General features: G+C 40.4%; 1 protein-coding gene across 1 annotated transcript in view; it reads left to right on the top strand.

Annotated features, from left to right (window-relative positions):
- pitpnc1a (phosphatidylinositol transfer protein cytoplasmic 1a) overlaps positions 1-27,371 on the top strand; it is a 298,049-nt gene that overhangs the window by 222,758 nt on the left and 47,920 nt on the right. The window contains exon 7 of the mRNA XM_059948289.1: positions 23,162-23,233. Within this exon, the coding sequence (XP_059804272.1) occupies positions 23,162-23,233 (72 nt within the window). The remainder of the gene's footprint in view (positions 1-23,161; positions 23,234-27,371) is intronic.

Genomic DNA, 27,371 nt, shown 5'->3' on the forward strand with positions numbered 1-27,371 from the left:
TTGTTGACATGCCAAATCGCTTCAAACTCCTAATAAAGTATACCCGCTGTCTTGTCTTCTTTATAACTGCATCAATATGTTGGGACCAGGTTAGATCTTCAGAGATCTTGGTACCCAGGAACTTGAAGCTGCTCACTCTCTCCACTTCTGATCCCACTATGAGGATTGGTATGTGTTGCTTTGTCTTACCCTTCCTGAAGTCCACAATCAGCTATTTCGTCTTCCTGACGTTGAGTGCCAGGTTGTTGCTGCAGTACCACTCCACTAGTTGGCATATCTCATGTATGCCCTCTCGTCATCACCTGAGATACTTTATTACTGGCATTTGTTGTTTTGTGGCACCAATACATTGCAATATATTAAAAAAATGTTACGATAAGAAATATAAAAAAATAAGTTGAGCAAAAAGAGAACAAAATAGTGAATCAGAATCAGTCAGGTTTAATATTACTGGCATGCATTGTGAAAATTGTTGTTTTGTGGCAGCATTACATTGCAATACATAATAATAAAATTTATAAATTACAATAAGAAGTATAAACAAAAAATAAATAAGTAGTGCAAAAAGGGAGGGAAAAATACAGTGCAAGTGTTCATAGGTTCAATGTTCATTCAAAACTGTAATGGCGGAGAGGAAGAAGCTGTTCCTGCAACATTGAGTCTGTGTCTACAGGGTCCTGTACCTCCTTGCTGATCAGAAAGGGCATGTCCTGAATGGTGAGGATCTTTAGTGATAGACGCTGTCTTCTTCAGGCATCACCTTTTGAATATGTCCTCAATGGTGGGGAGGCGTCGTACTTCTTACCTTCTTTACCTGACACCGGTAGTACAGGTTGTCTTGGGTAACAAAAAGATTTTGTTTTTACCTATGTCCATAAGTTGTTTTTATCTATAAGTTGGAAAATACACAAAAATCGCTCAAAACTATAGCCATTCATCAAAAGTATTGTTATGAATGACACCAAAGGAACATAAAACTGACAAGAACAATGGTGAGAACTGGAGAGAAAGAGAGAGGACATTAACTCTGCCTTTTGCAGAAAGATTGGAATTTTGAATTAACAGTATTATGGGAACCTGTTTGTATATGGAGGTTATCCATTAGTCAGGTGTTCGTAACCTGCAGAACACCGGTACCATTTAATAGTAAATTCTTACATTTGTAGGCTCTATATGTTCCCAATATACTCTGGCTATTATTATTTCTACCTTTGCTCTGCATTATTCCCTTCTCCTTGCCTACCTAAATATCCTTTTACCCATACCTCAGCCTTATACTTCCAGTTTAACTGCTCACCTTTCTGATTTTGCAAGGCTGTCAAGCCAGTTTAAACTCTACCCAACAACTCCAGCAACAAATACCACCCCTCACCCCTGATATTGGCATCCCAATGCTATTGAAGTGCAAACATAGAACATTCCCAATCCTTCAGGAACCTAAGGCCCTGCTGTTATGTCTTGTAACTCCAAAATATAAAACTAACGAAAGAAAAAACACAGAGCCAGGGATAGCTTATATATGATTAGTTTTCATTTTAGTGAAGTGTGCACTTACGACATGGTGGTATAACGGTGTCTGCCAGTCACATACGCTTACATATAACAGTAATGAATTATGAAAACAAACAATGCATAATAAAACAATATATTTACAATATAGCTCAAATACTACTGAAATATCTAAAAGAAATCACAACATCTCCCTCCTGCATCATCCTCCAGGTGTTTAGTCATCCGCTCTGTCTTCAGATTCCTGGATTACTTTACAGAAAAGAATCAAGTTAAATCTTGTGATTATTCATTCTAATCACATGGATACCTACACAGTCCAGAATAGTGTTGCATTCTTTTAAGTAATTGAGTTTTTGTAAGAAATGAATACCTTAATGGTTTCTTTCTATTTATTTTACGATTCTGATCATAAAAAGTAGCCAGTGTAGATTTACATGTGTTATAAATCTCTAATAGTTTGTGGAGACATTCAGCAAGGAGTCCAATGAAAAAATACTATATTTCTCCACAGGAGTCATCCAATAACTTTATAACAGACAAGGCCAATGATAATTAAAGCTCCTGGCATTTATGCTAAATCGAAAACTCAGTGTTGTTATTCATCTGTTTTGGATCCCTTGCCACTCACACAATTCATAATTTATGTAGCTATATTTTGAACGTATGATAAGTCAATGCTCAAAAGATCTGCAGATATAAGCATTGAAGTAGGAAATAGGAACACATGATTCAGGTAGTATAGCAGTTAGCATGATGTTTTACAGCACCATCGATTGGGGTTCAATTCCCACTGCTGTCTGCAGAGGGTTTGTAGATACTCCCCGTGACTGCATGGGTGCTCTGGTTTCCTCCCATATGTCAAAGAAGCACAGGTTAGGGTTAGTAAGTTGTGGGCTATGTTGGCACTAAAAGCATAGTAACACTTGCAGGCTGCCCCCAGCACATCCTTGGACTGTGTTGATCATTGATGCAAACAACACATTTCACTGTATGTTTCAATGTACATGTGACAATTAATGCTAATCTTTATCATCTTAACTGCTGAATATGATATAAAGATTAAGGTATCCAGTTAACAAGATGAAATGGGTATAATATAATAAAATTAACAAGAATTTTGGGGTGTTGCAGCTTTAAGAAAAAGTGAAGGATATAAGCAAACCTACTTGTCTTTATTAAAGCTGAAATATTGTAATGAAATTCTCTATTCCAAAAGATACCGGTACAGAATTTATAAACACCATCGAGTTTTCAGGATCCTTTCCCTTCTCCAGCTCTGTATCCCTTTTGCCAATCACCTTTCTGGCTCTCAGCTTCACCCCACCCCCTCCGGTCTTCTCCTGTCATTTCACATTTCCCCCTCCCCCTCCTACTTTCAAATCTCTTACTATCTTTTCTTTCAGTTAGTCCTGACAAAGGGTCTCAGCCCGAAATGTCGACAGTGCTTCTCTCTATAGATGCTGCCTGGCCTGCTGCGTTCCACCAGCATTTTGTGTGTGTTGCTTGAGTTTTCAGGTTGTTGCCTTAGGCCAGGGGTCAGCAACCTTTACCACTGAAAGAGCCACTTGGACCCGTTTCCCACAGAAAATAAAACACTGGGAGCCGCAAAACCCGTTTGACATTTAAAATGAAATAACACTGCATACAACGTTTTTTTTGCCTTTATGCTATGTATAAACAAACTATAATGTGTTGCATTTATGAAATTGATGAACTCCTGCAGAGAAAACGAAATTACATTTCTGCATGCAACAAAAACATTTTGAACTCCGAAAAAAAGACGTTGGGTTGAAGGTTACTTTTAAGTAAAATACTCAATGTCTATTTGAGTCCTTCTTGTATTTATGAAAAACGCCGAACTTAAATTTTCCGCCAGCAGCAAACCAAAAATAACGTCAGCCAGCTGTCAACCTGAAAAATAAAAGGACTATTTCAATGAACAACGAAAAAATATGAATATACGTAAAACAATAGGCAATTAAAATATTTATCATACTTGGTTAATTGGATTTCTGCTCCTGGACCTCAGCGCACAGCGTCTGCACATCAGGGCTGTATGACGTCACCTTCATCTTTACACAGGATTGCAAGCTGTCATCTGTGAGGCGTGCGCGATGTTTGTTTTTAATAAAGTTCATGTTGGAGAACACCTGCTCACATACATATGTGGATCCAAAGATCGACAGGACTCCAAGCGCATACTTTTTAATGTTTACATAAATGTCGGGGAAAGCATTCTATGTTTCGAACACAAGTTTGTCCAGTTGGAGGAGGTTTTCAGTATCACTCCTTTTGTGATTCTGAGCAAGAACGGCTTTCTGACGGGCAACATCTTCAAGGTCTGCTGTCAAGCGTCTAAACTTGGACACCCATATGTCTTCGTCGGCTATGTCGGCCAGTTCCATCTCAAGATCAGGTTTACTCACACCTGCCAATGCAGTCGTATTCAGTAGAGATGAATCGATGCTTAGGGGAGTGACCGGGAAGGATAATGTGTTTTTTTTTCCTCTCTGAACTCACAGAAGCGTTTCCCAAACGATGTTTGCATTGCGATAATTGCAGAATGTAAATACTCCGAATTTATCATGTCGTGACCTTGTTTGAACTCTCTCAAATTGGGGAAGTGAGACAAAGTGCCTTTCTGTCAATCTCTGGAAAGCACTGTCAACTTGCGCTCGAATGCCAAAACATCCTCCATCATGTGCAGGGCTGTGCGTCCTTTCCCCTGAAGAGCTGTGTTCAGCGTGTTCAGGTGCGCTGTCATGTCTACCATGAAGTGTAGCTTTTCCAGCCACTCTGGCTGTTCCAGCTCAGGAAAGGTGAGCCCTTTGCTGCCCAGGAAAGTTTTCACTTCTTCCAGACACGCGACAAAGCGTTTCAGCACCTCCCCTTTGGACAGCCACCGGACTTTGTTGTGCAGCAGGAGATCAGAATATGCGCTTTCCAGCTCGTCCAGCAACAAACGGAATTGACGGTGATTTAAACTTTTTGCCATTATTTTATTGACAATCTGAATGACAACATCCATTACTTCTGTGCATTCCGGAGGAAATGTTTGAGCGCACAGTGCCTCTTGGTGCAAGATGCAGTGAAAAGTCAGCAGCTTTCTGTCCAGCGACTTCTGCAGTAAAGCCACAAATCCCTTGGTGCGTTCCCGTCATATTCGGTGCCCTGACACCAGTAGCTACTGACACCAGATGGGTGGTCTTTATTCCTTTGGCTCTTAAACAATTCAAGACAGCCTCACAGATGTACTCCCCCCCTGTGTTTGGCCTTTTAGAGGTATCAACTCAATCATTTCTTCCTTTGGCCCGGCAGTTTACATACTGGCAGAACAGCGCTATTTGTTCAATATCACCTTTGTCTTTAGACTCGTCACAGGCAATCGAGTAGGCCACAGCTGAATTGATGTCTTTAATTTGCTGTCTTGTGATGTCTTCTGCCATTTTTATGGTTCTGTCTTTGACAGTCTTTGCAGAGAGGGGCATATCCCTGATTTTCTGCACAATTTCACTCTTGTTTTTAAAGTCCGTGAATAGATGTTCTGAAATCTTAATGAAAGATTCTTTTATATATTCACCATCTGTAAACTGCTTCCCGTGCCTGACTATTTCCTGAGCGGCAATATAACTGGCGTATGTCGTTGATTTTCCAGACTTCATCCATTTCTGGAAATGATTTTTGCTCAGATCAACCTTCCGTATCAGTTCCGAAACGGCTTTTTTTCTCTCATCTCCATCCGGATATTTTTGAGCAAAGGCTGCGTGTTTATTCTGGAAATGCCTTGCGACATTTGACTTTTTGTTGTTTGCTAGTTTCTCATTGCATATTAAGCAATCTCATATGTAAACCAGTCTCGTCAACAGTGAAAGCAAATGAATCTGTCCACGTATCATTAAACGTTCTGTTTTCTTCAGTCACTTTTCTGTTTTTAGAATTCTCCATAGTTGGCTTACCTTGGATCGAAAAATTAAAGAAATCGCGCACTGACGGGTGTCAGGTATTGGCAGTGGTGACGTGTATTAATAGCGATAAAAACACGTTGTAGCGGTGTGCTCACGCAGTCAGTAAACTGCAGTCGAATAACTTTATTCGAACTAAACAGCCTTGCTTTTAAGCCTCCCTCAACCCAGCCCCCATGGGCGCGGATGCTGCAAAAGACGCGTACTCACAAACCCCCGTAGGCTATCTCCCTTAGCCTGAACGCTGGCTAATTGCGAGCCGTTTCGGATGTGCCAGGAAATGTGTCGCCACAAAGTCTTATTTAGATTGTACAAGATCACCATAATCTTCAAATTTAGAATTACATTTCAAAAGCTAACAAACTAACATAAAATACATTTTAATTAAATACTGGCCAATTATTTCCCAAAGCCACAGGGAGCCGCAGCACAGAGGTGAAAGAGCCACAAGTGGCTCCGGAGCCGCGGGTTGCCGACCCCCGCCTTAGGCCATCGTTCCCTCTAATTTTTTTAATGCTGCGTGGACCAACCACTCCTCTGAGCAGGAAATTTTTACACATCCTGAAAACTGCATGGCACGTTAAATGCTTTTTTTTTTGTAATATGCTTACTATGAATACTTAAAATGAAAATTGAAAAATTACATACTTTGGATTTTATTTATTAATTGAAGGGTATAATGAAGTACAGTTTAACCAAGAAAATACTTCACATTTCGTACACTTTTTCTCATCTGTCTTTATCCCAGCTGCACGGTAACAAAGGTTTTGCGCATGGGAAAATTTCAGTTACTGCTCAGCCGTGCACCTGTGCAATTTTAAGGGGATAGTGCCTTAGGTTTAATCATTTTCCTGCATTATGTTTTCTGATCATTTTCATCCTCATTGCATGTCTCATAAAATCAAAGGAGGGAAAAAGGCACTGAGTATTTCTGAACTTAAAAACGACAAGGAAGCAAATTTAAGGGAAATTTTTTAGCGGCTAACTGCAAAATCTTAGACTAAATTCATTCTGGCTTCTTACTGACCAGTCAATCTGCACTCCATCATCACCAGAAAGACAAAAGGTGTTGGTGATAGTGCTATCAAGCAACACTTACTCACCAATAACCTACTGACTGGTGCTTTGCTTGGGTTTCATCATGGTCACACAATTACAGATCTCATGACAGTTTGATCCAAATGTGAGCAGGAAAACTAAATTCCTGATGTAAGATGAGAGTGACTGCTTTTTTACACCAAGGAAGCATTTGACCAAGTGTGTCTTCAAGTAGTGCTGGTAAAATTGGTGCGAGTGGGAATTCAGACTGATTTGCTGAAAACTGCAGTGTTCAAGTTAACTTACCATTCAGTGATACGAAGTGGCTTCTGGCTGAATGCAGCAGGACCTAGACACTTTCAGCCAAGGACTACTTTAGTGCCAGCAACCTAGTTTCAAACTTCGTACATTCCCCCTGTGACCATGTGGTTTCTTCTGGGTTCTCCACTTTCCTCCCACATTCCAAAGACATATGGGTTGGTAGGTTAATTGGTTACATGGGTGTCATTGGGCAGCATGAACTTGCTTGGCTGGAAAGGCCAGTTACAGTGCTGTATGTCTAAATGGATAAAAAAAAAAATTCAGTGACACTCAGTCATATTACCGTTACTGAATCACTCCACCATCAACTTAGATTACACACCTGAACCAACTTCAGAATATCCTCTGACAAGTGACTCGGCTCTGGAGATCTAAAATCTTTCCACCATCTTCAAGGCAAGATTTGAAGCGTGATGAAGTATCCTCCCGCCAGTTGAGTACAGTTTCAAGAGATACAAAACCATCAGGGCAAAGCCGTCTACTTAATTGGTATCCCTCCTCCAACCGATCATTAACTTACTACACCACCACCATGCTGAAGTCACTGTGTGACCAATTACAAAAAGCATATCTCTGAAATCCTCAACCTTCTCCATCTAGAAAAAGGGCAACAGCTAGATGGATATACCACAAACTGCTGTTGTCCAAGATGGCACCAAACTGTGACCGCCATTCAATTGCAGCTCAGATTTAGTAGTTTTTAAATTTTTTTCAGGTTCTTAAGGATGGTTTTAGGGACAGAGAGGGGAGATAGGGGTCAGGTTAGGATTTAGGGCCAGGGAAATGAAGGAAGTTGAAGTCGGGCCAGAGTCTAAGTCTCCACTTCATGTTCGAATGCTGGTGAAGTGGATGTGGGACATCCAGTGTTGGATGTTGGATCAGCAGAAGAGGATGAAGGCCCAACCTCCCCTGGTCATTGAGTTGTGGGCAAGTTCTGGAGCCGGAGTTTTTTATGAGCAGAAGAAACGACTTCCAATGACCCCTGGGTTCGCGAATCTGCAAGACCTATTGTTTGGGCTCCTGTCATCAGCGAGTTCAGATTTTGAAGCCTTTTGTTTAGTGATTGCTGTGTCCTAAGATAGATGCAGAGGATTGAAGACTGACGGTCAAATCAGAAGTCCAGAAATTGAGTCCTGTTGACTGGAGGTGAGCCTGCACATCTCTGTGAGTCTGCTAGGGAGTCGAAGCCCAATGTCTGAAAGTCCAAGTCCACTGGAGACTAGAAACCTGTCCTGGGATTAAAGGACAGTGTATAGGTAGGAGAGCGAAATGTGGCTTGCTTTGTTTTTGTTGTCTTATTGCCTGTTGTGTCCTATATTGTTTTCCCAAGCATTGTGAACATGCTGCATTGGCACTGGAATGTATAGCGACACTTCCAGGCTACCCATAGCACACCCTTGGGTATGTTGGTCATTAATGCAAATAAAACTTCTCACTGTATATTTCAGTGAATACATGATAAATAAAATTGAATCTTGCAAGTGTATCTCAAAAGAATAAGTTCCTTTGTTGTCGCTGTCTGAATTCTGAAACACTCTTCCAAGCAACACAGTAAGAGTAAGAAAAGACCTCATCATTGTCTTCACAGTGGGAACTGGGGAGGGACACAAAAAGTCACTTTGCCATTGACTCTCACAAGAATAAAAATAAGGTTATCTTTAACTACATTGCAGCATGTGGGCTGTAACAATCCTTGCTATTCACCTTAGATGATTACATTAAGAGAGGTAATACACATTCGACATGACTGCAGATTTAAACATTGATTTCTGATGGACAGTAAAATAGCAAATTCTCTTGTCACCAGCATCATGGTAAAAATAATGCTACAACAGTATTGTTATGTGCCGTCATTAGGCAGTACACTTCCCAACCAATCTTGAGCAACACATACAAAATGCTGGAGGAAATCAGCAAGTCGGGCGGAATCTTTGAAGGGGAATGAATAGTTGAGTAGTCCTCTCCATAGATGCTGCCTGACTTGCTGAGTTCCTCCATCATGTTGTGTGTGTGTAGCTTAAGTTTTCCAGCATATGCAGAATCTATTGTGTTCCCAGCCCATCTTCCTCTTTCGGTGTCCTTGAATTTTCCCTAAAATAGGCATTATATGACAGCCAGAAACATTGCCATTTAAAGTAAAATCTAAGCTTCAAAATATGACAGAAATAAAATTTGCTAGTGAAAACAATCTCAGTGATAATGGCTCATCAGCCACTGCATATTTTTAAGTGGCATTTAATCAAGCTAAAAAACAACAAGGCTTCAGTAACAGTTGATATCCCCACTGAATTTCTCAATCTTGATAGTGTGGAGTGACAGTCACAAATTTACAACCTGGTAGTCCATATCTGGGAGGATGAGCGAGTCGTGGACATTTAATCATGTTTTCTTCAAGAAATTCTGACTGCAGTAACTAAAGAAAGATCTGCCCACTGGCTCCCACAGGGAATATTGTCAGCTGAGTTTTTCTTGACTGTCTCTTTGCATAAGAGCTGCTCCTAGAATCACAGTGGCTTTTCTGTCCACCCAGAAAGACAACCTTCATGTGCATCAAAACACTCAGTGAAATGCATTGTTTGCATTAACAACCACTACGACATAAAGATGTGCAAGTATCATCATACATTCTTCCCACCATATTCAGAACAACAATAGAATAGTAGCAAACAAATCCCTTTCCTCTCTCTCTCACCCACTCACACACACAGGCAGTCCTCCAACCCCGGGACAGGCCGTCTCTGGACCTCCAGCCTCCGGTGGTGTCACAGACATTGGGCCTCTGACTTCCCAGTAAACTCACAAGCCCCCAGACTTCGGCCATCAGATCTTGAATTCTGGACTCATTGGCTTTGGTGTTTAACCCTCTGGCTTTATTCTTCGGTGTGGACCTCAGGACTCATCAATGATAGGACACTGAAGCCCAGGCCTCAAACTCTAAACTCACCAACGATGGGGCTCCAACTCACAAATTCCAATCCTCGAAATCCGGACTTGCCAGTGAAAGGACCCTGAACTCCAGCTCTTGAACTCTGGACTTGCCAACCTAGGGAGTCACTAGCTCTTGTGCCTCCTACTTACATGGACTTCCAAACACAGCCTGCAGGGATAGAGGATCTAACTCCCTTCTTCTGTTCCCAGTCACTGACATCTCTAGAAATCTATAAATTTTGCTGAGCACATGACCTCAAAGGTTAAAATCATTGAAGTAAGATGTAAGATTCAGAATTTTTTTTAAAAAAGTCACTGGCTTAAAAAGAATCATAAATTGCTGAGAACATATAGGTGAGGGATTGAAGACACCACCTAGAGCATTGCATTTCCTTCCTCTTCAAGATACTGACTGACTTGCAAAAACGTATTTTGCACTAGTTTCAGCACATGTTTTTGTTTCCCTGTTTTACACTGGAATATGTTGAATTCTGACAGGTTAGAAGCACTTGGGAAGAGATGTCAGCACCTTGTCATCATTGCTTACAGTTACTGTCATAGCCCGTTGACATAATGATAAAACGGAGACAAACTCTAATCAAGTGGAATGGCTAGAGGCATGAAGTGAAATGTGTGTGGATATGGACACAGTGCTGTCAGTTGAATTCTTCCTTTAGTTTTTGCTGGTGTGCGGACATCTATCTACACCCGTGACCACGTGAGTTTCCGCAGGGTGCCCTGGTTTCGTCCCATATTTCAAAAGGGTACAGTTAGGGAGAGTGAGTTGTGGGCATGCTATGTTGACATTTGGAAGCATAGTGACACAATCTTCTCCAAATTGATTTGACATGAAACAACACATTTCACTGTATATTTTGATGTACCAATGTGACAAATGAAGCAAATCTTTATTTCCCAAAACCATTTTAATCTTGAACTTTATGATATAAGATAATTATTTGTGGGAACACCTCTTTTATTTATACTTAACAAAGAGAGGTCTTGAATAAACAATTTTTAGAAATGTATTGTGTAAACTGCTGCAATTTAATTTTATTCCCTAGGTCTCAAGGCATAGCTGTTTAACATTCATCATTTCATGTCATGCCTAAATAGCACTTTAAAGGGCTAAGGGCTTTAAAGGGCTTTAAATAACACTATAAGGGCTAAGAGTGTTGTAAAAACAAGCCTGAAGGCTTTGTGTGTCAATGTGAGGAGCATTCGTAACAAGGTGGATGAATTGAATGTGCAGATAGTTATTCATGAATATGATATCGTTGGGATCACAGAGACATGGCTCCAGGGTGACCAAGGATGGGAGCTCAACATCCAGGGATATTCAATATTCAGGAGGGATAGACAGGAAAGAAAAGGAGGTGAGGTAGCATTGCTGGTTAGAGAGGAGATTAACGCAATAGAAAGGAAGGACATTAGCCTGGAGAATGTGGAATCGATATGGGTAGAACTCCATAACACTAAGGGGCAGAAAACGCTGGTGGGAGTTGTGTACAGGCCACCTAACAGTAGTAGTGAGGTTGGGGATGGCATTAAGCAGGAAATTAGAAATACGTGCAAAAAAGGAACAGTAGTTATAATGGGTGACTTCAATCTACATATAGATTGGGTGAACCAAATTGGTAAGGGTGCTGAGGAAGAGGATTACTTGGAATGTATGCGGGATGGTTTTCTGAACCAACATGTCGAGGAACCAACTAGAGAGCAAGTCATTCTAGATTGGGTATTGAGCAATGAGGAAGGGATAGTTAGCAATCTTATCGTGCGAGGCCCCTTGGGTAAGAGTGACCATAATATGGTGGAATTCTTCATTAAGATGGAGAGTGACATAGTTAATTCAGAAACAAAGGTTCTGAACTTAAAGAAGGGTAACTTTGAAGGTATGAGATGTGAATTAGCTAAGATAGACTGGCAAATGATACTTAAAGGTGGACATGCAATGGCAAGCATTCAAAGATCGCATGGATGAACTACAACAATTGTTCATCCAAGTTTGGCAAAAGAATAAACCAGGGAAGGTAGTGCACCCGTGGCTGACAAGGGAAATTAGGGATAGTATCAAGTCCAAAGAAGAAACATATAAATTAGCAAGAAAAAGCGGCACACCTGAGGACTGGGAGAAATTCAGAGACCAGCAGAAGAAGACAAAGGGCTTAATTAGGAAAGGGAAAAAAAATTATGAGAGAAAGCTGGCAGGGAACATAAAAACTGACTGTAAAAGCTTTTATAGATAGGTGAAAAGAAAAAGATTGGTCAAGACAAATTAGGTCCTTTACAGTCAGAAACAGGTGAATTGATCATAAGAAACAAAGACATGGCAGACCAATTGAATAACTACTTTGGTTCTGTCTTCACTAAGGAGGACATAAATAATCTTCCAGAAATAGTAAGGGACCAAGGGTCTAGTGAGATGGAGGAACTGAGGGAAATACATGTTAGTAGGGAAGTGGTGTTAGGTAAATTGAAGGGATTAAAGGCAGATAAATCCCCAGGGCCAGATGGTCTGCATCCCAAAGTGCTTAAGGAAGTAGCCCAAGAAATAATGGATGCATTAGTGATAATTTTTCAAAACTCCTTAGATTCTGGATTAGTTCCTGAGGATTGGAGGGTGGCTAATGTAACCCCACTTTTTAAAAAAGGAGGGGGAAAGAAACTGGGGAATTATAGACCGGTTAGTCTGACATCGGTGGTGAAGAAAATGCTAGAGTTAGTTATCAAAGATGTGATAACAGCACACTTGGAAAGAGGTGAAATCATCGGACAAAGTCAGCATGGATTTGTGAAAGGAAAATCATGTCTGACAAATCTTATGGAATTTTTTGAAGATGTAACTAGTAGAGTGGATAGGGGAGAGCCAGTGGATGTGGTATATTTAGATTTTCAAAGGGCTTTTGACAAGGTCCCACACAGGAGATTAGTGTGCAAATTTAAAGCACACGGTATTGGGGGTATGGTATTGCTGTGGATAGAGAATTGGTTGGCAGACAGGAAGCAAAGAGTGGGAGTAAATGGGACCTTTTCAGAATGGCAGGCAGTGACTAGTGGGGTACCGCAAGGCTCAGTGCTGGGACCCCAGTTGTTTACAATATATATTAATGATTTAGACGAGGGAATTAAATGCAGCATCTCCAAGTTTGTGGATGACATGAAGCTGGGCGGCAGTGTTAGCTGTGAAGAGGATGCTAAGAGGATGCAGGGTGACTTGGATAGGTTAGGTGAGTGGGCAAATTCATGGCAGATGCAATTTAATGTGGATAAATGTGAGGTTATCCACTTTGGTTGCAAGAACAGAAAAACAGATTATTATCTGAACGGTAGCCGATTAGGAAAAGGGGAGGTGCAACGAGACCTGGGTGTCATTGTACACCAGTCATTGAAGGTGGGCTTGCAGGTACAGCAGGCAGTGAAAAAGGCAAATGGTATGTTCGCATTCATAGCAAAAGGATTTGAGTACAGGAGTAAGGAGGTTCTACTGCAGTTGTATAAGGCCTTGGTGAGACTGCACCTAGAATATTGTGTGCAGTTTTGGTCCCCTAATCTGAGGAAAGACATTCTTGCCATACAGAGAAGATTCACCAGATTGATTCCTGGGATGGCAGGACTTTAATATGATAAAAGACTGGATCGACTAGGCTTATACTCACTGGAATTTAGAAGATTGAGGGGGGATCTTATTGAAACGTATAAAATTCTGAAGGGATTGGACAGGCTAGATGCAGGAAGATTGTTTTCGATGTTGGGGAAGTCCAGAACGAGGGGTCACAGTTTAAGGATAAAGGGGAAGCCTTTTAGGACCGAGATGAGGAAAAACTTCTTCACTCAGAGAGTGGTGAATCTGTGGAATTCTCTGCCACAGGAAACAGTTGAGGCCAGTTCATTGGCTATATTTAAGAGGAAGTTAGATATGGCCCTTGTGGCTAAAGGGATCAGGGGGTATGGAGAGAAAGCAGGTACAGGGTTTCAAGTTGGATAATCAGCCATAATCATACTGAATGGTGGTGCAGGCTTGAAGGGCCGAATGGCCTACTCCTGCACCTATTTTCTATGTTTCTATGTTTCTAAAAAGTTCAGTCAGATTTTTTCATTTACTCTGTTAGTTCAAAATGGGCTAATATTCTAACAGTGCTGACTCTTTCCAGTTATCCTCTCTCAAATTTTCTTGCCTGAATTTAGAGAATGCATATCCCAGGTAAGCATTGCAGCTAATCTGAATCCTGTCTTAATCCTTCCCATGACTGTGCATTTATCTGGAAGGGTCACCAAATAATGATCACTGAACCTGGCTAACTTCTAATTTCTGCATCCTTTGGTAATGTTTTTTGCTGTAGTTCCGGGTTCAATCCTAGTCCTGTGCTCTCAACACCTTTACAATGGCTTTAAAATGATCAAGAATCTTTCAAGGCTATTGAACTGAGCTCTTAATGGCATGCTGATTAACAGCTTTCAGAGAGACCCACAACACAATATTTTACTGACCTTCAATAGTATTGATTCGGAATACAGACCAATAAATTTCAAAATAACAGTGTGGACTTACATGAAGAAATAACTTCAGTGTGTCCATTTGGCCCAGTCTGATACTACAAGCAATACGTATTATGAAATCAATGTGAAATATTAATTTGATGCAGAAATGTATTGTGATTATCAATGAATTGACAAGTTTGTTCTTTGTCAGAGTGAAAACTATCATCGCTTCCATTGCAGTTTTAGGTTGGCTTTATTATTTCTGAGCAGCTTTCTTCTTTCCAGCCAATTATTTTCAGTCATTTACTGAAATTACAGCCTCCACTTTTGAGGTTGAGTAAAATCATAAATACAGCAAAAAATTCAGGGGAAACTTCTTAGCAAAGAATTTCCAGGATAAAGTGCATGTTGCTGCTCAGTAAGGTTAAATGAGAACCATAAAAGCAAATGAATGAAAGAGATAGGAATATGTATATGTGTAGGAAGGAACATTGAGAAAGCTGACCAAATGCCAAAGTCAAGTTTACCGTCATGTGCACAAGTATATATCTGCATAGATGGAATGAAAATCTTACTTGCAGCACACAACATCATATAATTAATAAAAAATTATTTAGTTTATTGTCGTAAACTGTACAACCTCATCTTTCAGCCATATGTCCCAGATTTGTTAAGGTCTAATGAGATGGTGTGGTTGAGCATAAAGCAAGGGAAAACTGAAATATAAGCTAACAAATGGAAGGAGTATGTGATGAAAGGGAAGAAGTCTGCCTAATTATTACTGGTTATTGTTCTTGTGAGCTATCATAATAGAAATGGCATGATCATTTATATCAGGGAAACAACAGTTTTTATTATTACTGAGGTTTTTTTGTTCGAGATGAGAGTTATTTTCTGTCAGAAGAAGCCTATATAATGTTTATTTTGGGTGGAGGGATGGCATTCCCGTAATAGTCATCTGCATAATTTCCCTCCTTTTACGCTCAGGGCTTTTTATATATTCATCACAAGACTTTGGATTATAATCTGATGGTTAAAACCTAAAACTATTAGTTCACACACCAGGGCGAGGAGTAATGTAATATTTGTGCTTTCAAACTATTTGACAAAATATGTTAATTTCAAAATCAATTTATTAATCAATATTTCGGAAGAGAAATAATTGAATTTTCCACTTATACTATAATATTTTTCAGAGGGTAGGAGTAGGATTAGGTTGCTTCTCAGTTATAATGAAAATGAATTAAAATCTATTAATACAGGTCTCCTGTCGAGCTATTCTTTCATCTGTCTCACTCAGTCTTCTCCATGCATTAATTCCTCCCAATGTTTCAAAATATTGTCAGGATTTTAAACTGAAAAAAATGTAGATTACTTTGAAGTGGGAATTATCCTTTTTATTGAACTTTTATATAGAATTCTTTCTTTTATGTGTATTAGCCTCTCCAGTAAAAAGCCCATACATGATTAATCTTGTGAAGGAAAACCATGATGTCACTCATTATATAATCCTAAACTAAAGTATTATTATTTCCTACTCTCTGGCTGATCTTTTTCTTCCACTACTGAAGACAGCTGTTAATCCATAATTTTGCTTCTATTTGTTGCTGAGCCAACAGCATTTCCCATAATATTTTAGATTATTGTCTCTTTATTAGCAATGTGTGGTATATAGGAAGATTGAAGGATGGCTAATGTGCCTTTATTTAAGAAAGGCTGCAAGGACAAGCCAGGGAACTGTTGGCCATAGACCAGATCTTTACATCAGTAGTGGGAAAGTTACTAGAAGAGATCCTGAGGTCAAGATTTACTTGCACTTGGAAAGGCAGACATATTTAAGATCATTGGAGATCATGTTGCACAACTTTGATTTGAGTTTTTTTGGAGGTTACTATGAGGATTGATTAGATCTTTTCAAGGATTGTCCTGGGCCCGGTGCATTAACTTGCAGGTTGAGTCGGTGATGAAGAAGGCAAATGCCATGTTAGCATTCATTTTGAGAGGTCTAGAATACAAAAGCAAGTATGTGATGCTGAGCCTTTACAAGGCACTGGTGAGGACTCACGTTGAGCACTGTGAACAGTTTTGGACCCCTATCTTAGAAAAGATGTGTTGGGATTGGAGAGGGTTCAGAGGAGGTTCACAAGGATGATACCAGAAATGAAAGGCTTATCATACAAGGAAATTGGGTCTGTACTTGCTGGAATTCAGGAGGATGGGGGGGGGGGGGATCTCATTGAAACATTTCAAATGTTGAAAGGGCTAGAGGATGTAGAAGGGATGTTTGCCATGGTGGGAGAGTCTAGGACAAGAGGACATAGTCTCGGGATAGTGGGGCGCCCTTTCAAAACAGAGATGCAGAGAGATTTCTTTAGCCAAAGGGTGGTGAATTTGTTGCCATGTGCAGCTGTGGAGGCTAGGTCGTTGGGTGTATTTAAAGCAGAAATTGATAGGTTCTTGATTGGACATGGCATCAAAGATTACAGGGAGAAGGCAGGGAACTGGGTCTGAGGAGAAGATGGAAAAAAAGGATCAGCCATGCCTGAATGGTGGAGCAGACTTGATGGGCCAGATGGCCTCATTCTGCTGCAATGTCTTATGGTCTGATAGTAAGTGCCATTATGAAGAAAGCACAGAAGGGCCTCTACTTCCTTGATGAAAGCTCTCAGCCTGAAATGTTAACTGTACTCTTTTCCATAAATGCTGCCTGATCTGCTGAGTTCCTCCAGCATTTTGTGTGCGTTGCTCTACTTCCTTAGAAGTTTGCGTAGATTCAGGGTGACATCTAAAACTTCTACAAATGTGTGGTGTAGAGTATATTGGCTGGTTGCATCATGGCCTGGTATGGAAGTACCAATGCCTGTGATTAGGAATTCCTGCAAAATAGTAGTGGATACCACTTAGTCCATCATGGGTAAAGTCTTCCCCATCATTGAGCCTATTTACACAGAGTGCCCTTGCAGGAAAACTGCATCCATCATCAAGTGCTACCACCACCCAAGCCATGCTCCCTCCTCACTGCTGCCATCAGGAAGCAGATACAGGAGCCTCAGGACCCACACCTCCAGGTTCAGGAACAGTTAGTACCCCTCAATCATCAGGCTCTTGAACCGAAGGAGATAACCTCACTCAACTTCACTTGCCCCATCTTTGTAATGTTCCCACAACCTATGGACATACTTTCAAGGACACTTCATCTTATGTTCTCAATATTTGTTGCTTATTTATTTCTATTTTTTCTTTTGTGTTTGCATAGTTTGTTATCTTTTGCATATTAGTTGTTTGTTCATTCTATTGGGTATGGTCTTTCATTGATTCTATTGTGTTTCTTGGACTTACTGTGTATGCCTGCAAGGAAATGAATTTCAGGGTTGTGAACGGTGACATATATGTATTTTGATAATAAATTATCTTTGAACTTTGAGAACAGGATAGTTGACGTTATCTGCATAGACTCTTGTAGGGCCCTTGATGGGGTCATAGAAACATAGAAAATAGGTGCAGGAGTAGGCCATTCGGCCCTTTGAGCCTGCACCGCCATTCAGTACGATCATGGCTGATCATCCAACTCAGAACCCTGTACCTGCTTTCTCTCCATACCCTCTGGTCCCTTTAGCCACAAGGGCCATATCTAACTTGCTCTTAAATATAGCCAATGAACCAGCCTCAACTGTTTCCTGTGGCAGAGAATTCCACAGATTCACCACTCTCTGTGTGAAGAAGTTTTTCCTCATCTCAGTCCTGAAAGGCTTAAACTGTGACCCCTCGTTCTGGACTTGCCCAACATCGGAAACAATCTTCCTGCATCTAGCCTGTCTAATTCCTTTAGAATTTTATACGTTTCAATAAGATCCCCCCTCAATCTTCTAAATTCCAGTGAGTATAAGCCTAGTCGATCCAGTCTTTCTTCATATTAAAGTCCTGCCATCCCAGGAATCAATCTGGTGAACCTTCTCTGTATGGCAAGAATGTCTTTCCTCAGATTAGGGGACCAAAACTGCACACAATATTCTAGGTGCGGTCTCACCAAGGCCTTATACAACTCCAGTAGAACCTCCCTACTCCTGTACTCAAATCCTTTTGCTATGAATGCGAACATACCATTTGCCTTTTTCACCACCTGCTGTACCTGCATGCCCACCTTCAATGATAGGTGTACAATGACACCCAGGTCTCGTTGCATCTCCCCTTTTCCTAATCAGCCACCGATCAGATAATAATCTGTTTTCCTGTTCTTGCAACCAAATTGGATAACCTCACATTTATCCACATTAAATTGCATCTGCCAAGAATTTGCCCACTCACCTAACCTATCCAAGTCACCCTGCATCCTCCTCACAGCTAACACCGCCGCCCAGCTTCATGTCATCCACAAACTTGGAGATGCTGCATTTAATACCCTCGTCTAAATCATTAATTTATATTGTAAACAACTGGGGTCCCAGCACTGAGCCTTGCGGTACCCCACTAGTCACTGCCTGCCATTCTGAAAAGGTCCCGTTTACTCCCACTCTTTGCTTCCTGTCTGCCAACCAATTCTCTATCCACAGCAATACCATACCCCCAATACCGTGTGCTTTAAATTTGCACACTAATCTCCTGTGTGGGACCTTGTCAAAAGCCTTTTGAAAATCTAAATATACCACATCCACTGGCTCTCCCCTTTCCACTCTACTAGTTACATCTTCAAAAAATTCTATAAGATTCGTAAGACATGAATGGGTCCTGAATTGTAGGCTGGCCCAGAACTTGAGATCACTTGGGATCTAGGGTGAGATTGCAAATTGGATACAAAATTAGCGATGGGAGGCAGAGGGTATTAGTGGAGGGTTGGTTTACAGTTTGGAGACCTTAATCAGTGGTACACCAAAGGAATCACCCTGGGTCCTTTGTTGTTTGTCATCTATATTAATGATTTCGGAGAGAATATAGTTGGTATGATTAGTAACACACACAAAATGCTGAAGAAACCCAGCAGGTTAAGCAGGATCTATGGAAATTAAAAAAACAGTCAACGTTTCAGATCAAGACTCTTCTTCAGGACTGAGAGTGAATGGGGAAAGACACCAGTATAAAATAAATAAAATAAAAAGTTTGTGGGGGGAGGGGAAGGAGTCCAGCCAGAAAGTAATAGTTGAAGCCAGGTGGGTGGGAAAGGTAAAGGGCCAGAAAAGAAAGAACCTGATAGGAGAGGAGAGTGGACCATTGGAAAAATAGGAGGGGACCCAGAGAGAAGCAATAAGCAAGTAAGAAGAAGTAAAAGGCTAGAATGGGGAATAAAGGAAGAGGGGAGGGCAACAATTTTTTTTACTGGAAGGAGATACCAATATTCATGCCATTAGGTTGGAGGCTACCCAGACAGAATATATGGTCCTGTTCCTCCACCCTGAACGTGGTCTCCTCTTGGTACAAGAGGAGGGCACTAACTGATATATCTGATTAGAAATGGGAATCAGAATTAAAATGTTTGGCCACCAGGAAGATCCACTTTTGGTGGATGGAGCCAAGGTGCTCAACAAAGCAGTTACCCCTGTTATGAGTGAAATACAGACCTAATTGAAATGGTTAACCATTCCCCCCGACCCTGAGAACTGTGAACTATTGCTGTTGCGATGCTGCTACTGAGGGAGAGCGATGAAGCCCAGGCAAGGACATCTGCTGCAGATAAGAGGGAGAGAGAGACTGTTGATCTATTGTATTATGACTCTTCCTGGATTATTTACCTTTCACTACAAGGACTTTACTTTGCTCATTAACATTCCTCAGGAGACAGCAGGAGTGGCCTGACTTAATGGACACAGTCATTCAGAGTTGATGGATAGCGGAGACCCCGTTAGTAGGGATAAAAGACAGGTCTGGGGAGACACCATTCAGACACACCAGTGGACACTGACTGAGTGTTGTGAACCCACAGAAAGGTGGGGTTTTTGGAGAACAAATCAGGAGATCGGTCAATAAAGCTCACAGTGTGACAGCAGGGCTGGTGGGGACTTGTGTGTGTGTCCACTCATGCCAGAGTGATGAGTCCACCACAGAAGAACAGTCTAGCTGAAGGACGGAGGGGTCATAACTGAATGGCCACAATGACATGACGGGTTAAGAAAGCCACAAAAAGTTTGCATGCTGCAGCTGCTTAATCTCTCGCTCTCTCTCTCTCTCCCCAACGATTACAACACAACAACCATAACTACCTCAGCATGTATGAACTGAACTGAACTTTATACTTTTCTATGACAATTCATTTACCCCTAGACATCAATAGAGCTTGTTTATTATTGCTTATTATTATTCCTACACTTTTAGGTTTCTTATTATTGCTAACTTTTTTTATATGTATATTTGCATTTTTGATACTGTATTGTGTAGTTTACTAGTAAACACCTTTAGTTTACTAATAAACACCAGACTCCAACGGATTTTTCTTTCTCTGCTGGTCTGACACCCAGTTACGGGGTACATAACACCCCGATTTACAGCATGATAGTAAGTTTGCAGATGACACCATGTGGTTTCAGTGAATAAGATTGTCTAGGGTCACAAGAAGAAATAGATCAACTTGGAAAGTGGGCAAAGGAATGGTTGGTGAAATTTAGTTCAGGCAAGTGTGATGAACCAGGATAGGGCTACATAATGAATGGCACTGTCCCGGAGAATGTTGAAGAACAAAGGGACTTTGGGTACATAGCTTCTTGAAAGTGGCCTGAAAACAGTGAAGAAAGTAAACAGTGCGCTTGCCTTCATTGATTGAGGCATTGAGTATTTGGGGTGGCATGTTGGCACAGCAGCTAGTGTAATGCTTTACAGTGCCACTGCCTGTAAGGAGTTTGCACTTTCTCTACGTGCTCCAGTTTCCTCTCACATTCCAAAGATGTACAGGTTAGGGCTGTCTGTCCGTCTGTCTGTCTAAATTGCGGGCATGCTATGTTGGTACCAGAAGGATGGCAGCACCTGCAGGCTGCCCCCAGTACGTTCTTGGTCCATGCTGGTTATTAAAACAAATGATGCATTTCAATGTATGTCTTAATGTACACGTGACAGATAAAGCTAATCTTTACCTTTATAATCTGTTTATCTTGAGCATTTGGGAAGTCATTTTACAGGCTTACAGAATGTAAAACTTCATTTGTGGTTGTCACATGTCCGGAAGGAAGTGATGAAGATCGAGAGGGTGCAGAAAAGCTTCACAGGGGTGTAACAGGACGGGAAGTCTTGGGTTACAAGGACAGACTGGATCGGCTGAGATTGCTTTTTCCAGTGCAAAGGAAGCTGTGGGTGACCTTACAGAGGTACAATACATTAAAATTCTGAAAGGTAGATAGGTAGGTAGATCTTCACAGATATTTTCTCAGGGTAGGGGAGTCTAAAACTAAAGAGCACAGAATTAAAGTGAGAGAAAAATTATTTAAAGGGGATTTGAGAGGCAAGTTTTGCATATGGAGCATGAGCCTTGTTTTCCAGTAACGCATCATTGTTTGTCAGTGCGATGTGTTGTTTAGAGGGGGCAGGAAAGGGTCTTTATCTTCTGGATGTTTAGTATAAAGTTCATCTATCATTCTGCTTCAGTGAAAGGATTAACAACTTCAGCCTCTAAAATTGCACAGATGATGAGAATCTTTGTGATGATTTTGCCTCTGGCAGCAGCAGAGAAATAACTTTATAATTCCTACAGTCAGACTTGTATACTTTTTTTGATCATGATGGTCAATTTGGTCCCTGGTTATAGAGGTTAGTGTGCTGTGGAATGGATTCAGGTTCAGAGTTATTTATCATAAGTACATTGAAACATTCAGTGAAGTGCGCCATTCGAGTTAACAACCAACACACCCAAGGAACGCTCGGTGTCCCTGCACAGTCTGGCACCATTCTAGCATGCCCACAATGTTCAACCCAATACCCAATACACAACACAGAACAAGGTAACAATAGCAAAAACAAGCCCTTCACACATGCAGATAGGCCTCCGTTCCCAGGTCAGGCCATCTCCGGGCTCCAGGCCTTGGCCCCAAACTCTCAGGCTCACAGACATCGGAAAAGATTGCAGTATTGGGGAAATTGGAGAGGGACAGGAAAAATGCCTATATTCATTTCGAGGTCACAGTTAAAATGTATGTTGTGCATGTACCAACTATTTCTGGATTAATGGGAAGATTTTGTTGGGAGATATACTTAACAGAATTCAGCCTACCTTTATTTCTTGTCCTGTATATTACCATTCTGCAGTTGAGTTGCTATCTTCTAACTGGTGCCCTCTGAGTCAGCATCTTCCTGAGAGGAGGGGACAGTTTTGAAATATGAAGAACTGCTTGGCACAAATGTTTTAAACCATGCAAACTTCGGAAAACAAGATAGGTACAAGTCTGATTCCTGCCTGCTGCTTCCTTTGAGTGTTGAAAACAGAGACAATGCAGTAAGGGAGGAATTATAAAATTAGCAGGGAGAATAGTCCCTTGCCACCAACTGTGGGATGCTTATAAAGAATCACAAGGGTATCTTTGAGCATATTTTGCACCTGCCACTTGTGGGAAGAGGTACTGTCAGGTTAATGCTTCTGCAGTTTAAAAACAAATTCAGAAAGTAACGTCTACCCCCTGTTAGATACTGATTTAATGTTAGTACCATACTGAGCGATCTTCCAGAATGCACAGTATACAGGCCCATAACTGCACCGCGGTTTATAACATCAAACTTGCAAGTTTTAAGAAGTGCATTAAAAGGTTGAATTTCCATGGAATTTTCCTGATTGTCATAAAAATTTCAGAGAAATGTGTCTCTCTGCAATAATGTTTATACCTCATTATTTATTGCTGAATTCTATCAAGAATATGTGGCACCTGTTTTGTTATGTTTCTGCACTGAACACTTTCTTGCCATGAATGTAAACAAGAAGGTGATTAAATTTGTTTACTTTTGTTTTTCAGTGCTCTTTTTTGCCTAAATTTTCCATTCATATAGAGACAAAGTATGAAGATAACAATGGATCAAATGATCATGTAAGTACCTAATGTTTTGAGGCAATTCTGGTTCAATGTTGCTCTCGGTTATCAACTAATGCACCTGATAATTTTCCATAAATGTGAATGTGTTCCCAACTTCTGGAATATTGCTTAGCTCCAATGAGAGTACAGAATTAGGGAGCAATATAATTATTTAAAAATAAACATTCTATGATCATTTAATTCCTAAAATATAAACAAAACAGACACAATAGTGTCCAGATGAAGCATCTCAACGTCAACAGTCCATTTCCCTCCATAGACGCTGCTTGACCCGCTGAGTTCCTTCAACACTCCTAATGTTGCTGTAAGCAAAAGAGATGATTCTCCTGTTTGGTCTGATTCATTAAATAATTGGAAAGATTAATTCTGCAGAAAATTGAAAATATTTCTACAAAACATACCCATTTTATTGATATTGTGTAATTGAGTTTAACAAGTTTAACAAGTTTCAGTTTGTACTTGAAATAGGATGCCTTAAAAATGACAGGAACTGTGATGTTGGAGGGCCTACAGTGCCCAAGGAACAAAAAAAAGCTACAATACATCGGGTATAGAACACTGCAATGATGACGCTGTATCACATAACATGGAGAGCACAACACTGATAAAGGGCAAAGTGACGTCTGAGATACTGGGCAAGGCAACAAGACAGGATTATATACTGACTGAGATGCAGAGGGATGTTGAATGGTAAATCTGGAATAGTAACTGAGCTCGTAGAGAGAGGAGATTACAGATTAGCTTTATTTGTCACATGTAAATCAAAACATACGATGAAATGTGTCTTTTGCATCAAGTCAAATCAGTGAGGATTGTGCTGGGCAGCCCACAAATGTCACCACATTTCCGTTTCCAACATAGCATGCTCACAAGTTGCTACCCTAACCGTACATCTTTGGAATGTGGGAGGAACCTGAAGAAACCCATGCGGTCACGGGAGGCATGTACAAACCCCTCATGGACAGTAAAAGAAATCAAACCCTAATCTTTCAGCTAGCTCTGGAAAGCATTGTGCAAGTCAGTACACTATGTTGCAGTGACTAATGAAAGCTCTTGTTCATTCATAATAGCCAGTGTCCCAATCACAAAAGTGTGCCTGAATTTAGCATACGTGCTCTCCTCAGGCTGCATACAGTTTAGTGAGTTGAAATAGAGCTGTGTTATCATGTCAGTGTGAAAGAGGATTGGTGGAACATTTGACCAGATCGTTATGTAATCCTGAACCACTTGACTACACTGCAGAATTGCGATAATTTCCCAGCACTGTTTATCTTTCACCTTTGCTTTGTTTTCTGAAAATAGGTCCAAAAATAAGAGTGAATTTCAAAGTCAAGTTGAGTTTAGTGTGATGTGCACAACCACAGGTGCAATGAAAAACTTAATTGCAGGCATATTGCACCATATAACAGCATAAACACAAGAAAAGCATGAATTAAACATAAATTATACACAATTTCTACAAGAAAGAACACATTTACAAAGAAAAATTGAAGCCCATTTTAGCTCAAAATGGTCATAGTGTTGCTAGCTGTAGTGATTAGGGCTTTGCTAATTAGTTCAAGAAAGGAATGTTGAAGGAAAGTAACTGTTTTTGAACCTGGTGGTGTGGGAATGCAGGCTTCTGTACCTACTGCCCAGTAGTTAGTGCAGGTGAATACCAAACACAGAAATTCCCCTCTCCTTCCCATAAGTTAAATTATAAATAGCTGACAGAACTATCTTCAGTGACTCCCAGGAACACAGAAGAATAACTAGATAAGTATGTTGTTACGTATTCAGGCAACAATAAATGTATGAGTTCGGCAAGGGTTTCTTATAACAAACAACACGTTTATTAAACACAGAAAACAAACCCCCCAAAAGTAAACAAACACTAACGTAACCAGAAACAGCTGCTGAGCAGCAGCCCAAAACAGTTCTTAAAGTGATATTGCAAAAACAGTTCTTAAAAGTGGTATTGCCAAAAGTTCGATATGCTCACAGTTCATTTAAAAGGAGAGACTTTATAAGATGATTTAAATTCTCTTTCACGTCGCTTGGCTTCGATCCCCAACGTCGAACTTCCCACGAAGAATTTACGAAACGAAACGGCTTAAAGGCACTGACCTTTCCTTCCTCACTATCCTCAATCCTTTCTGGTAAACCCAGGGATTAACACGAAGATAGTCAACGAAATCCTTCCAAATAAGGATCAAACAAAGGTCGCCCCCATTTCACCATAGAAAGCGATTCTCCTCGATCTTTAACTTCCGAACTTCCAATCTTCACTCTCCACTGTCTCAAACTAGCAGAATCGTAAAGAACCTGCTGGCAATGACCTTTTAAACTTTAGGCATTAAATAAAAACTTCATCCTTCAACTAAACTGCATCATCACTTAAAACACGCAGTGGCATGAAGTCAACTTGGCAAATCCAGCCACGACCTGCCCCTCCTCACAGGGTGGGGTCTACCTTTCATAACCTGAAAAAAAAACCGTCACATGATCTCTACTGGCGGGAAAATGACGTCATTCCACCATCACAAGACCATTACCTCAAGTCCAGTATAGCTTCAACCCCAGTCACGTGACAAGGGCTCTACTGTCATGTGTCACAAGTACGTAACACCTCCCTCCAAAAAAAAAACATTTTTGGTCTGACAAGAACAAAAATTTTTAACAATTGCTTACCAGAAAAACAAAGGTATAAATTTTATAACATATACAATACACAACACCATCATATAACAGCTTATAACTCACAATACAGTAGGAGTGTTACAATTGGAAAAAAAACCACTCCATAAAAAAAATTACAGAGTACATTCAACATCGAGATAGACAATCAGCAACCACATTATCTTTAACTTTAATATGAGTAATCACAATATTGTACTCTTGTAACATCAAACTCCAATTTAATAATCTTCTGTTTTTGTTTTTCATCTTACTCAGAAAAACTAACGGATTATGATCAGTGTAAACAATAAGTGGTTTTTGAGTTGTACTAACATATACCTCAAACTATTCCAAAGCTAAAACAAGAGATAACAATTCTTTCTCTATTGTCGAATAGTTTCTTTGATGCTTATTAAATTTCTTAGAAAAGTTAGCTACTGGATCAAGTTACCTCATCACCCTCATTCCTTTGCATTAATACTGCTCCTGCAGCCTCATCACAAGCATCCACAGCCAATGAAAAAGGTTTTCCAAAGTCAGCCTGAAGCACAGGTTGTTGACATATCATTGTTTTCAATTTTTCAAATGCTTCTTGACAAGGCACCATCCATACAAACTTCTCATTCTTCTGCAGAAGGTTAGTTAATGGAAGGGCAACATTAGGAAAATTCTTACAAAATTTCCGATAATATCCTACCATTCCCAAAAACCTTCTGAGAGTCTTTTTCCCCATTGGAGTGGGAATCTCTAAAATTGCCTGAACTTTTGCCTGAACAGGAGCTACCTTACCTTGACCCACAACATAACCAAGGTAAGTCACAGTGGCGTGTCCAAATTCACTCTTAGCTAAATTAATAGTTAAGTTAGCTTTTGAAAGCCTTTCAAACAATTTCTCCATCGCAATAATGTGTGCTTCCCAAGTATCATTTCCTGTCACTAAATCATCAATATAAGCATCAGTGTCTTTTAATCCCTGAATCACAAAGTTATCATCCTCTGGAAAGTACCTGGGGCATTCTTCATCCCAAATGGAAGAACATTATACTCATATAACCCAGATGGAGTTACAAATGCAGAAATCTCTCTACCTCTGTCCGTTAATGGAACACACCAATACCCTTTCAATAAATCAATCTTTGTAAGGAACTTTGCTTTTCCAACCTTATCTACACAATCATCTACTCTAGGAATTGGATATGCATCTGTTTTCGTTACAGCATTCACCTTCCTATAATCTGTACAAAACCTAATACTACCATCTGGTTTTGGCACCATAACACATGGCGAACTCCAATTCAAGTTAGAATGTCTAATGATATTATTCTCTAACATATATTCAATTTCTTTCTCAGCAAGTTCACATTTTTCCATGTTCATCCTATATGGATGTTGTTTAATAGGTTTGGCATCTCCAACATCTACATCATGTGAAGCTATAGTAGTCCTTCTCGGAACATCTGGAAACAACTCCTTA

This window comes from Hypanus sabinus, chromosome 23 (assembly GCF_030144855.1).
Source record: "Hypanus sabinus isolate sHypSab1 chromosome 23, sHypSab1.hap1, whole genome shotgun sequence".
NCBI lineage: Eukaryota > Metazoa > Chordata > Chondrichthyes > Myliobatiformes > Dasyatidae > Hypanus > Hypanus sabinus.